General features: G+C 38.0%; 1 protein-coding gene across 8 annotated transcripts in view; it reads left to right on the forward strand.

Moving 5' to 3' along the window:
• LOC122639723 (aspartic proteinase) overlaps window positions 1–13,583 on the forward strand; it is an 83,048-nt gene that overhangs the window by 19,734 nt on the left and 49,731 nt on the right. For 2 of the 8 annotated variants that reach the window (XM_043832653.1, XM_043832655.1), the window contains exons 1-10: window positions 4,998–5,379; window positions 5,471–5,531; window positions 5,988–6,082; window positions 6,174–6,286; window positions 6,563–6,731; window positions 6,819–6,858; window positions 7,213–7,277; window positions 9,127–9,240; window positions 9,443–9,507; window positions 10,790–10,949. The exons of 1 other annotated variant lie outside the window; for it this stretch is intronic. In XM_043832653.1, the coding sequence (XP_043688588.1) occupies window positions 5,008–5,379; window positions 5,471–5,531; window positions 5,988–6,082; window positions 6,174–6,286; window positions 6,563–6,731; window positions 6,819–6,858; window positions 7,213–7,277; window positions 9,127–9,240; window positions 9,443–9,507; window positions 10,790–10,949 (1,254 nt within the window). In that variant the 5' untranslated portion in view covers window positions 4,998–5,007. Of the gene's footprint in view, window positions 1–4,997; window positions 5,380–5,470; window positions 5,532–5,987; window positions 6,083–6,173; window positions 6,287–6,562; window positions 6,732–6,818; window positions 6,859–7,212; window positions 7,278–9,126; window positions 9,241–9,442; window positions 9,508–10,789; window positions 10,950–11,028; window positions 11,149–11,868; window positions 11,958–12,159; window positions 12,427–13,583 lie in introns of those variants that run through there. 5 more of the 8 variants (XM_043832646.1, XM_043832645.1, XM_043832644.1 and 2 more) reach the window with 5 other exon arrangements.

Below are 13,583 nucleotides of genomic sequence, written 5' to 3' on the forward strand. Positions count from 1 at the left end.
TGTGTACATTATGACCCGCCCCAAACCCCGTAGTGGGAGGTGGGAAATAGTTTTTTGGTGCTCCTTTGCTTTGTTTTTTTTTTTTTTTTTAATAGAAACTGATGGCGGGCCTTGGTGCAACAGTAAGGTTGCTCCATGCAAAAGCAGCCTGTCGAGGACCTGGTATACGCCCTTTTTTTTTATTATAATAAAAATTCTTCAAAACTTTTGAACCTGCAATTGAATAGATTCTGAACTTGGGATTTTTATATCTTGTTCACAACCTGATCGGCTGGACTAGTTATCTATGATTCAGGCCGCCGGTGGCCAGGTGACATGTTAGGGACGAGTGAACTATAATTTAGGCCGCCGGTGGCCAGGTGTCTCAATGTTGGTAAAGATTTCTCTTTTAAGTGGTTCTTTCTTCTTTGAAACACGTCGAGGACGAGGTACAATCTTCTCGATAGGGCAACTCAATCCAGACTATTAATTGAACCCTTTCCTCTCTTTTTTGGGCAGATTTTCGAATATAATGGCTGTACACTTGTAACAATGGTGTGTAGAAAACCGTGAATCTAAAACAATGCAGAAAAGAGTGGAAATTGTAAATAATCACATAATGCACACAGGGATTGATGTTGTTCGACAAAATTGTCTATGTCCATGGTGAGATGAGATTTATTTCACCATCAATGGAGAATAAGGTTATAGTCGCTCGTCTTTATATCTCTCTTGGATTGATTGCAGAGAAAAAACCTTTGGCCCTTACGATTTCTTAACAGTTTTTCGAAATCAGCCCACTTATGCAAAATGATGGAATACAAGGCATCAAACCTTGGAAAATTATCTCTTGCAATTCCCTATCTAATACAATTCCCTAGTGCCTCTAATAAGAGGGTGGTGGACCTCACTTTGGCAGTGTGTTTGGGTAGGGGTAAGGGGTAGGGTGGTCATTTTTACCCCCTATGAGAGGAATTGCAAGAATTATAATGGATAGGGAATCGCAGGGAATAGAGATCCATCACCCCCCCCCTCTCCAAAATGTTGCAAAATGATGCAATCGACTTGGTGTGTGCGCAGCTTCAGACTATTGCAACCGAAATTCCCAGGATTCACGACATTGAGGTTTACAAGAATTGCTTCTCTTTCATTCATGTGGTGAGTTGGTAATACGCAAGGAAGAGCATAACAACGAGGGATGGGAGGAAACCATGACCTCTTTACCCGATTGAGTAATTGGATAGAATTCAAAAGATTTCTCTTTTTACCCATTTATCCATTTAGTATCCTACTTCTATAGTAATTCATAGGCATTCATTAATAACTTCTAGCCACTACTCTACGTGATGAACAATCCATACATACTAACAACATAATAACCCATGCAACACCTAACGTTCCCATGCACGCACACACGTATCATTTGGTGCCATTAATTCCATTCATGGGGTGAGTTTTCTACGGCTTCATGGTTGGAGGACCATAGTACCCATTCCTGGATTTGGATCCTCTGGTGCCGTCTGCCCGTTGACGTGTAACCTCACATAGGTAGGGGCAAAATGATCATTGGAGTCCACACCGTGCCGGTGTGAAGCTGCACATTGGCCGTACTGGTAGGTGGCAGCAGAGGATCCAAATTGCCCATTCCTGTGGTTAACATCAGCCTTGGTGAGTTTTCTTTGGCTTCAAGTTGGAACGTTTTGTTTTTGAGCATAAGTGCAATTTTCAAGTAGTCTTCGATCAACTACATTTTAATCAATATTTGATTGATCGATAGGGTTTGATTCCTGATTCTTAAAATTCTGATAAATGATGAAAATTCGATTATCAATTGTGAAGCCATGGTTTTAATGCACTGTATCGGATTGGGTCGATACAACATTGATATACATTGATATAGATCAGTACGGATGAGTCTGTATCTGACAAGTTTGCCCCCGTTTCTTTAAACATTTGGGAATTTTTTAAATGTTCACGGTTCACCCCTGTTAGTACCATTTCACTGATATAGTACTAGCACGGTATCGGATCAGTGGCTATAAATCTATAATCTATAATGTCATAAAAAGCTAAACTGCTGAAGGATAAGGGCAATTTTTATCCTCTGCTGTCTGCTCACATGGGTGTGGAATGACGATTTAACCATCCCTTAAGCAGTGTCTTCGGATAGGGTGGTTAAATCATCATTTCACGCCCATGTGAGAGGACAGCACTCTGCTGTCCGGACAGCGGACAGCAAAGGATAACGATTCGGGTAAAGGGATAAATAGGGGTGTTAATGGGTCGGGTTGGGGTAGGCCTGCCTAAACCCTGACCCTGACCCTAGAGGCCTTAACCTAAACCCTAACCCTGACCCAACCCTGGCAGGACCAAGAAACCCTCAACCTTGACCCAACCCTGGCAGGGGTTTTCCTAACCCGGCCCGACCTCAGGGTCGGATTGGCCCTGATTGACCCTATCTTGACCCTGTTTTGACCCTGATTGATGCAACTTAGAGATTTGAATCTGTTTGTGAGATGATGGGTTGATAGGTAATGAGAAAATGTATAAGAAAAGTGAAAAGGGAGAGTATGATAAAGTTATAATAGGGGGCTGTAGTGACTATATACTGTTAGAATATTGGAAATCTGTTTCTCACAGAAGAAGATATTTGTAGTTGGAAATCGTAGGATTGTTGTACATATTGTTAGAATGAGGATGAGAGTATATCAGTCATCAGTTTCGGTTGTGTGGGTATGAATCTGATTTCCTTTTTTTTTTAATATTATTATTTTTGCGTTCTTTACTCCCTATATTCGCACTGATACAGAAACAATCAATAGAATAAAATGCAGGGAGGGGAAAAAAGAGAGGTTTATGTACTACTAAGATGGGCTGTCAATCAGTGTAACCTTATCTTATTTAACTGACAGGAATCCTTTACCCTCATATACTACTAAGAATTAGATAGCTTCCTGTGTTTTCTGGCAGAAGAGGTGCAAAACAGATTGTTAATGAGAGCAACTAAGGCAGATATGAATGAGGTGTAAGCTTGACTACGATGGTACCTGAAAGTCCCAGGGTCTGAATTCTGAAATTCTATATAAGGGAGTGGGCCTCCTTAGCCATGAACTTATTAGAATTTCTGTGGAAGCTAGGCTATAAAATATTTGTTAAAAGCCTTTCAGCCCCTGCAATCGTCCCCTGGCTTGACTTGAGCTTTGTACTAAATCCAATCCGATGGTACAAAAAATCTCCAAATAGATAAGATCAGAAAGCAACTAATATACAATTCTATTGATTCTTTCAATCTCAAGAAACCTAAAAACTTACCTTAGACCAGAAATGAAAAATAGGTAGAGATGCATGCAAGGATGTCTGATGCGTGGACGGATGAGAGAGAGAGAGAGAGAGAGAGAGAGAGAGATTGGGTACTATTTAATGTATTCGTGTAATAAAATTTTACAGCAATATGAAGTACTAGCAGTAGCGTTGTTGCGAGAATGGGGAATGAAGTGATGAACATACCTTGATGCGAATCTGGGAAGGAGGAACCGAGGAAGAAGAAGGCAGACTGCTACTTTGCTAGTTGAGCGGTGGCTTTCTCGTGGATGAAGAAGTGAAGAACGAAGGGTGAAAACGAAAAAGGAAATAGGAATAATGGGATTAGGATTATCATCTCTTAGACTCTTAAGTCTCTTATGGGTATTTTGGTATTTTCAAAAATATACAAGCTTATAATTAATTCAGGGTTGGGTTCGGACCGGGCCGGGCTAAGCCCGGGGTCTTATCCCGAACCCGATCCGACCCTGCCAGGGTCAATCAAAAACTCAACCCTAACCCGCCCTTCGGACTGGTAGATTAGGATTGGGTCCGAGACGGGCTCAGGGCAGGTTCGGGCCAGCCGGACATTATTGACACCCCTAGGGATAAACCGGTTTCCCCTTTTCTCCACCCTTCTATTCTTCGTTCTGATTACCGTATTATGGTATTTGCGTATAATACTAGCGCGGAATCCAGTGGTTATTCCTTACCGAAAATAAAAAGTTGAATCCAGTGGCTATTAATAATTACTTATATCTACGAGATAGATATTTATTAGAGATAAATAATTGCTTGCATCAAAAAATAATTGCTTATAACTCTACTAGATAAGATATTTATTAGAGAAGCCCGGGGAAAGGGAGAAAACAGACCAAACTCTCTCAGTGAAGACTGGTAGCTGAGCTAGGGAAGGCACTGTATCTGAAAGGTTGTTGTTCAGTTTCTCTTCCCCTCTTTAACCATTTCGATCTCTCGTTTTATTCTCTTACCCCTTTTCCTTCTTCGGCTGCTCTGCGAATTTGATCTTCTGTTAGGTGAGTGACGGTTTGCATGTTTTAGTGTTTTTCTCAGTTCAATTTTCTGTTGATTCGACAGATTACCAAGTACGATGATCTGTGTTCTTTTGTTTTAGTTTGCTCATCTTTCTTGATTAATGTCTAATTTTTTCTTTCTTTCTTTGGAATCTGTTTCAATAAGAGGACGTTAATTTTTATGTGAGTAGCAGTAGATGATTTCCTTCATCTTCTAGGGTTTCTTAATTTCTAGTAGATTTGCATCTACCGATTCCTGTTGTTGCTTGTGGTTTTTATTCTTTCTACTGATTTTCTTCTCTGAATTTCAATTTACCTCTTTCGGTACGTTATCGAAGTGTTTTCTTAGAGAATTTGATGATATTCCTTTGTTGAAATTTATTTGATTTTTCATCTTTGGTTTTTGTCTTTGGCAGCTGATTTCACTTTGTACTTGTATGGATTTCCCCCGTTTTTTTTGTTATCTTGCATGTTAAATCCACATCCAAAAATGAAAATTTTACTCCCATGTCTCTGCGTACACCTTTTTGTTTTATAAGTTATGCATAAATTCCAGTTTGTGATAATACGTTTTCTTCATAAGTCATAACGTGGTGGTTGTTGTTCATGAGTTTTTGCTCGAGTGACTAGTCGTCCTAGTGTCTCGTTTGATGTTTCATTGAACAATAACTTGATTGTGAACTAACAGGTCAACATGGGAACCAAATGCAAAATCTTCGTGATTCCTCTATTCCTGTCGTTCTTTTTGCTCCCTTTGGTCTTCTCTGCTTCTTCGGATGGATTGGTTAGGATCGGACTGAAGAAAAGAGCGTTGGATCAAAATAACCGGCTTGCTGCCAGACTTGAATCTCAAGAAGGGGAGCCTTTAAGGGCTTCTATCAGGAAATATCACCTCCGCGGGAACCTTGGAGACTCTGAGGATACTGACATAGTTGCATTAAAGAACTACATGGATGCTCAATACTTCGGCGAGATTGCGATTGGGACTCCCCCTCAAAAATTCACTGTGATATTTGACACTGGTAGTTCAAATTTGTGGGTGCCCTCTGCCAAGTGTTACTTTTCGGTAAGTTCTAATTTTCTCTACGTTGTAAACGGTTTCCCTCTTTTGAAAGTTTGGGCAGAAGAGATTCTCATGATTTTATTTTAGCGCTCAGGTTGCTTGCTATTTCCATTCCAAGTACAAGTCAAGTCGGTCAAGTACCTACAAGAAGAATGGTTTTCTCCTTCTCCCTTACTCTATCATGCATCTATGCAGCTTCTATCACTCATAATTCATAGTGACAGCTGTAATGTTTTTCCAGATTGTGAAGCTTTTGACTCCATTATGTTCTGTATTAATGGGGAAGCATGAATTTATTATTACAATTATAAGTAATGCAAATTTTTTCCCGACCCATCTATGGTCTCATTGGAGGCTTGTACTACTATATTACTTCTTTTTAATAGCTTTTTATCTTATCAAAGAATATGTTCTCACTCATTTTATAAAGAATTTCTCTCAGTAACTTTTCCAACCTTGGAATATCATTCACTGACCACAATTGATATTTTTGCATCCTAAGATTTGTTCCCTCTTATCCGCCCACATATTTCTAGCAATCTTTCTCCTATAATCGTTAGAGTTTTATTGAAGTAAGTATTATGAAAAAAATCTGGTCTTATCCCTCACAGGGAAACCAGCTGAGATTCGATATGGGACTGGAGCCATCTCCGGTTTCTTCAGCCAAGACCATGTCAAGGTTGGTGACCTCGTGGTCAAAAATCAGGTAAGCTCCAACTTTTCGTATAATGCCCAAGCTAATAGTTTCTTAAGTCTTTGTCTGCTCTGGTATTCGCTTACATGTTATTCTTTGACAGGAGTTTATCGAGGCAAGTAGAGAGCCGAGTATCACATTTCTGGTAGCCAAGTTTGATGGCATACTTGGACTTGGATTTAAAGAGATCTCTGTTGGGGGTGCTGTCCCTGTATGGTACGCTGGTGTTTTCTTTGCTATCTTATGTGTTGATATCTGACAAAAGAGTGCATCATCTAATCATGATTTGTTAACATCTCTGAAAACATGGAATGCAGTTCTTTTGTACTTTATGTATCATCTCTGAAAATTATGTGGTACTTAGCTGTTGTCGTTGTTGGTTTGCTTGTTTTTCCTTTTTGATACTACCTAATTAATACCTAATTGTTTAATTGGGTGAATATCTTTTGGCATTTATTGATTTTTATACTGATAAACTTGCAAATGGTTTAGGTACAACATGGTTGATCAAGGGCTTGTTAAGGAACCTGTTTTCTCATTTTGGATTAACCGAAACACAGAAGAGGAAGAAGGTGGTCAAATTGTGTTTGGAGGGGTTGATCCTAATCATTACAAGGGTGATCACACATATGTACCTGTGACTCAGAAAGGCTATTGGCAGGTAGGTTGTCCCTCTATGTCAATTAACATAATTTATTTATTTTTTCTCATAATTTTCTAATCGATAATTTGTAAATTCCCTCATCAGTTTGACATGGGCGATGTCCTTATTGATGGCAAGTCAACAGGTAATAAACTCCCTTTTGCCTATGTGTTCAACGAATATGGAACGCAATCAATCTCTCTCTCTCTCTCTCTCACTCTCTCACACACACACACACATACACAATATCTGTCTATTACTATCCCTCTGTGAGGTAAGAAAAGCTCAAGAAAACATTGCACATGAGTACATAATAGCCATTCCCAGGAAACAAGAAGGCTTCCAAGTAATAAAAGATTAATCTATTTTCTGGCTAATTTTGCATCCCAAGTGGCACTTATCCTGTCTAGGAGAATCTGATGTTAACTATATCCTATTGTCTTCCATGGTTGTATCTCCTCCTTTTTGTGTGATCATTAATAATTATACTCGTTTTCAGGATTCTGCACTGGTGGTTGTGCTGCCATTGCTGACTCTGGAACGTCGTTGTTGGCTGGTCCAACGGTATGTATCATTCTTTTAGACTCTGGATGTGACACCAGAGTTCAATTTTTCTTCAAAATTGTTGCATATCGAGCATTCACACAATTGATGCCTGTGGCCTAAGCTGCCATTGCATGGAAATCTAGAGTCCTGAGAGGTGCAACACCTAACCTAAAATGACACTTCGAGGCATGTCTTGATGCCTTGTCAGGAAGACACAGGTCATTTCAGATTACACTAATATTAGAAGTGCGGTTATGAGAGCATAGTCAAAACAACCAAGATACTCATCATACGAATGAAACACCTAAAAAAATAGAACAATGAGTATTTGCAAAGAAGTAATTCCCACAGGTATACAAGGCCCAATATATAACACAAACCTCTATGGATTTGTTTCTTGTAGACATGTTGCCGGTGCCTCCCCCCCCCTTAAAAAAATAAAAAAATAAAAAATAAAAAAGAAAGAAAAAAGAGAAGAAGAAGAAGAAGAAATGCCACAGTATTTATATAGCATGAGATATGAAAATGAAATAAAGGTATATTGGAAGATGCTTTGAAAATTTTAAATGAATCAAGTATAATTTTCTTTTGTTTCATCTTCTATTTCAATGTCTTAATGTTGTATTACAAATGTGGGAGAAATTCAATACATAATTATAGGTCATGGTTGCATTGGACTTTGACATTTGTTTGACATAGTGAGGCCCCACCAATTCAACGCTGGTTTTGAAGAACTCTCCTTTCAAAGCATGTGAGAGTAGATTTTTCTTCTTCAGTTCGTTTTAATATTAGATAATGCATTGTGTCATGAAGATTGCATATCATCAAACAAGAAGCAGTTCATACTTTTACATAGTAGTATGATGATACACCATTATACATCATTATATTACTATATAAAAGTTCGAACTGTTTCTTGTTTGAATGGTAAGAATTTTCATGCCCTTAGTATCCTTGTCTAATCGAATATAAATTAAGAAGAAACAAAAAATCTCACATTTGGATAGAGATCTTTCAAACTCAAATTCGAATTCTTAATTCTTTCCTTTCATCTCCCCCATCTCCATCCTTCCATCTTTCCCTTTCAAAATTAAGCTCCATCTCATCTCTATTTTACTTCTATTTAATTTATTTTTTTTTGTCTAGTCTCTTCCATTTCACACTTTTTCTTTTCGCCCCTCCCCCTCCCACACTTCATTCATTGTTCTCTCTTTCTCTCTCTTGTAGGGTGGGGGAATTACTGTTCTGTTCATGTTGCCACTTGTATATGTCAGCAATTCGACTCTTTTAAGCATGTAATTTCTTGGTTTTCAGCAATCTTCTTTGCAGCCTTGGTCCAGTTTTGTATGTGGTGCCGTGAAACGTGCATCCAAAACTTCCAGGTTCCCACCTAGTATTTTAAAAGCTTAGGCAACACCCCACAAGCAATATTTGGATCTCCTTATAAGTTGCAACCTGTGGAAACTTTGTTTTGAATTTTGTGCTAGATCTTTTTAGTAGACTGTAAGGAGTATATATCAAATAGGTCATCAAAGACTCCATGTGATCAGAAATCACCTTTAACCTACATGTTTGAAAAATAATCACTTCATGTGCATTAAGAACTTAGGAAGAGAAAAGAAAGAGATGACTCTTCATTCTTACACAGGAGGATAAGATATTTTGTTTTAATTTTGCATTATCTGCCCTGCTGCTAGGGGAAGAGGTCTATGGTTTTATGGTTGGTCACTTCATATCTTTACCTTACAGGCTTACACCATTCATATAGTTTTGAGTTTGTACCTACACTAACCAGTAGCAAACTGAGGCAAAGCACAAATGCAATTCTGAGCCTGGTTACCATTTTCTGTATTACCTTTATTTGCAGACCATTATTACTGAAATCAATCATGCAATTGGCGCCTCTGGGGTCGTTAGCCAGCAATGCAAGACTGTTGTTGCTGAATATGGACAGCAAATATTGGATTTATTGTCAGCAGAGGTGCATACAAATGTTCCTTTTCCTTTTTTGTTTTTCCCTCTCCCTTCTCCTCTTCTTCAAGTCGACTAAATTAGCTTATTGTAGCTGGAGAAATGTCAATTTTGTTGCTGCTACTTACTACTTTGTGAGATATTGAAGCTATCGTCCAGACTCCCTTGGGGTACTTATCTTATTTTATCTTCCTTTTTCTTCTGTATTACAGACAGATCCCGAGACGGTATGCTCGCAGGTTGGTTTGTGTACTTTTGATGGAACTCGAGGTGTTAGGTAAGGTTAAATTATGTAATGTTATTACATACTAGAAAGCAGTGTATTACCATTTTATGTTGCATCAATTCATTTGTTTTTATTTGGGGGGGAGGGGTGAGAGATCATCATTATCATTTCCTACACCATTATAATGCTGTTAATCAGTTTTGTTTTGGCTTCCTGTTCATTGGTAATAATTTGAATTCTGCCTAGGGTTGGGCTGGGCTTGGCTTGGGGGCATAGCCGTGATGTTCGATGGCCATATGCCAGACTTTTCCATCAAGGCTGGAACTTGATTTGAGGCTCAGGCGCTCACAAGTTTCTAAACTTTTATTGTGTATCTAATAGTACGCTTATTTGTTGAGATATTTTGTTATTTTGTACCATAAAAGGATCTTGCTGATGCGTTGTTCTGTTGGCAAACCTTTTATTGTTGTTGTTGGATTACATCTTGACTTTTCTCTCTTCAGTCAATAGGATAATGCCATCTTGGTTGGTGTCAAGGTAAACAAACCCCAATGGCGTGTTTGGTGCCATCCTGAAGTCATAATGTACTCTTGTCAAATTCTCGTGTGAGAAGAATTTGACTTCACTTGTCTGAGTAGTACACCGATGTACATTACTTTAATTGAATTCTTTATTGCACATATAATAGTACAAGTATATGTTGGGGCTTTTTGTTATTTTGTACCATTAAAAGATCATGTTGTTATGTTTGATCTGTTGGCATACCGTTTTGATTGATTTATGTTGGATTTTACCTTGAATTTCTATAATTTATCAATAGAGATAGGGCCATGCCTGTTGGTGTCAAGGTAAACAAAACCACTTATATGTTTGGTGCCATCTTTAATGCATGGTGTCTGCGCTAGTCAAATTCTAGTGAGAGTAGGAAAAAGGATTACTGATTAGTGTTTTGCTTGGGGTTGTGATAACGTGAAGTTTGGTACAAGTGTTTGATGTACGTCCAAGCTGTGTTGAAAATATTCGGTTTTGGTTTTAGTTTTTCTAAGTTTGAGCAAAGTTTGGCAGGAATTCTGTAATTTTTGGAAGTCTAGTAGAATATATTCGGTTTTGGTTTCAGTTTTTCCAAGTTTGAGCAAAGTTTGGCAGGAATTCTGTAATTTTTGGAAGTCTAGTAGAATATCACGTCAGTCCTAGGTATTTATATCATATTTTTTTATGCATGTGTGCTAACAGGCATGAACTTAATCTTGTTGGGCTTCCTAGGAATCCATTGACTTGTTTCTACCATAATCTTGTCCATGACTTGGTTCGAATTATGGATGTTGTGTTACAGTGGTGGCATTGAGAGCGTAGTTGATGAGAAGAATGGGGGCAAGTCATCTGGTGTTTTGCAGGATGCCATGTGCACTGCCTGTGAAATGGCTGTTGTATGGATTCGGAATCAGCTTAAGCGGAATGAAACACAGGATTACATATTGAATTATGTCAATGAGGTGAAGTAATAATGCATTATACTCATGTTTCTTATATGTTAATTTGGAAATTGGCTAATGCCATCTGTTGTAATTGCAGCTTTGTGAACGCTTGCCTAGTCCAATGGGAGAATCAGCTGTTGACTGTGATCAACTTTCTTCATTACCTCCTGTTTCTTTTACCATCGGTGGCAAAGCATTCAAACTGACTCCAGAGCAGGTACCGCAACATACAGAGTTTGTACTTAATTGTTACCATTATTGTCAAGTCATTTGATTTGTGTATCTATTTAAATTGTTTTCAAGTAGTCAGTTAGCTGATCTGGCGGTTTTGAATTGTTTGTACTTCATCTATAAGCAGTGTAGATATATTAGTGTCAATTTAATGGAATTATTACAATCATTATTTACCTTAGGCTGAGCCATGAATGATTTATGTTTTCTGTGGCATCTCATGTTTATTAGTTTAGAAGATCTGTTATTTATTTATTTATTTATTTATTTTTTGGGTGGGGGGGGGGGGAGTTGGGGAATTAATAAAGTCTCCATAAAATCATTAAAAGGTGAAACATAAATTACACCTATCATTGCACAATGATATATATATATATATATATATATATTTGAACTAAAGAAGCTTCCTCTTAATTGCTGGGGTCTACAGACTTTGTTATGTTGAAAGACATGGTGAGAGGATGAAGTTTGTCTTTCAGGTGATCTCGAATGGTGTTTAATAAAAAAAATTGTGGTGTGGCACATTAACTATCTGTCTTTTCTTTTTCTTTTTCATTTCTAGGAGAGAAAAAGTTTGTTCGAATATGGTTTCAAGTAGAATGTCATGATGTTGGTTGTAAAAGCTAATTGTGATGTTCTCCATGTGATGTATATCATGTAAAGCTTCAAGTCTAGGTGCTTACATTTTCTTACTATTGGTTATCAGTACGTCCTCAAAGTTGTCGCGGGAGATGTAGCACAATGCATCAGTGGATTTACAGCTTTAGATGTGCCACCGCCCCGTGGTCCTCTCTGGTACTTCTTCAATCACATCTCTCTAATCCTTTCTCATTTGAAGGGCTCATGCATTGGTTGAAGTGAATTAGTTTCAGGCAGCAAATTAGTTGATATTGGAATATTTGACCAATGGTGAAAAAACTGAAAGCATTAGAGATGCAGTGAGTAATAAATTTCTTTTCTATATTTTCTAATGGGGATGGTGAACTCTTAAATACAGGATACTGGGAGATGTCTTCATGGGCCGCTACCATACAGTCTTCGATTACGGCAATGAAAGAATTGGCTTTGCAGAAGCGGCATAGAAACAATGCTGGCTTTTCAATTGCGTCAAATTCTTCTGAACACCTTACACAATTTATGGTTTTTCTGTAGTGGCGCTGTACGTGTGGAAAGTTTAGCCTAAAAAATGATACACGAATGTAAATATCTGGGTGTGATCTTTCTCGTAGTCTATATATAATAGACATGGTGCATGCTTTCCTGTATCTAAAAAAGCTCAATTGGCTGATGTTAAGGTATTGTAGTAAGCCTGGTCTGTTTAATTGGCTCCTAAATGGTCTGAGACCACTGGAGTCTCTATTGATAATTGCGTTTGTATTTAGTAGCTCTACTACAAACACTGCAGCTCTGCATCTGTAATTGAGGAGCTCATCCATCTCTATTACCCTTACTTCTTCTACTACTAGTATTATTTCTATGGTTTTAAAAATCTGGATACTAGTCGTATCGTACGGCATCAGATGATTTTGCCTTCACTTTAAAATTTGGAGCTGATACCACTACAGGTCGACTGATACGACCGGTACGGTCTGTATGCATGATACAGACATTTGAAACCATGGCTACTACTACTACTAATTAACCAAGTGGGACTAGTTACAACGAAGGGAAAGTTTGGCATTTACATTTTAGTATACATTGAAATGGACGTGCTTACATGACTTCTCAAGGTCAAACACTAGCTATATCACATTACAATCCATGATCTTTCTTATATCAATAATAATAATCATTATTATTAGTATTATTATTTATTATTATAACAAATAATGTCCTAATTATAATAATAGTAGTAATGATTGATTCTGAAAATCTTCCTCTTCAGTCTTAACCATACTTAATAAGGTTGGGTATTTCAATAATATAAGAATGGATATGTACAAGTGTTTAATACGTGTTTTAATACACTTGGTGACGGATTGGGCCGAATTCCCTAATTTAATTCATTGCAACGGTATCCATCAAAGGTCCGAAAGAGAATATGATAGCGCCAGCAGATCTTTCAACACATTGCAGCCGCAGAGAGAGAGAGAGAGAGAGAGAGAGAGGTCTGAGAAGCTCACATATGGCAGTAGCTGATTTGTCATTTTCCATGGGTAAATTACATGGGAGGTGTCCATTATTTGAGAAAAATACACCTCCATTTTAAAAAATAAGGTATATGTGGTGTATTTTTCTCAAAGAAGGGGCACCTCCCATGTAATTTACCCTTCTTTTTTTGTTTTGGTAATGCTGATTTGTTCACATATATATTAGTAGGGATGTAAACGGATCGGATTCGGTTCGGATAGTGCTATATTCGCATCTGCATCCGCATCCGATTAGCTTTCGGACGGATTCAGATAGTGCTAAACGGATGCG

Source organism: Telopea speciosissima, chromosome 9 (assembly GCF_018873765.1).
Source record: "Telopea speciosissima isolate NSW1024214 ecotype Mountain lineage chromosome 9, Tspe_v1, whole genome shotgun sequence".
Classification (NCBI taxonomy): Eukaryota; Viridiplantae; Streptophyta; class Magnoliopsida; order Proteales; family Proteaceae; genus Telopea; species Telopea speciosissima.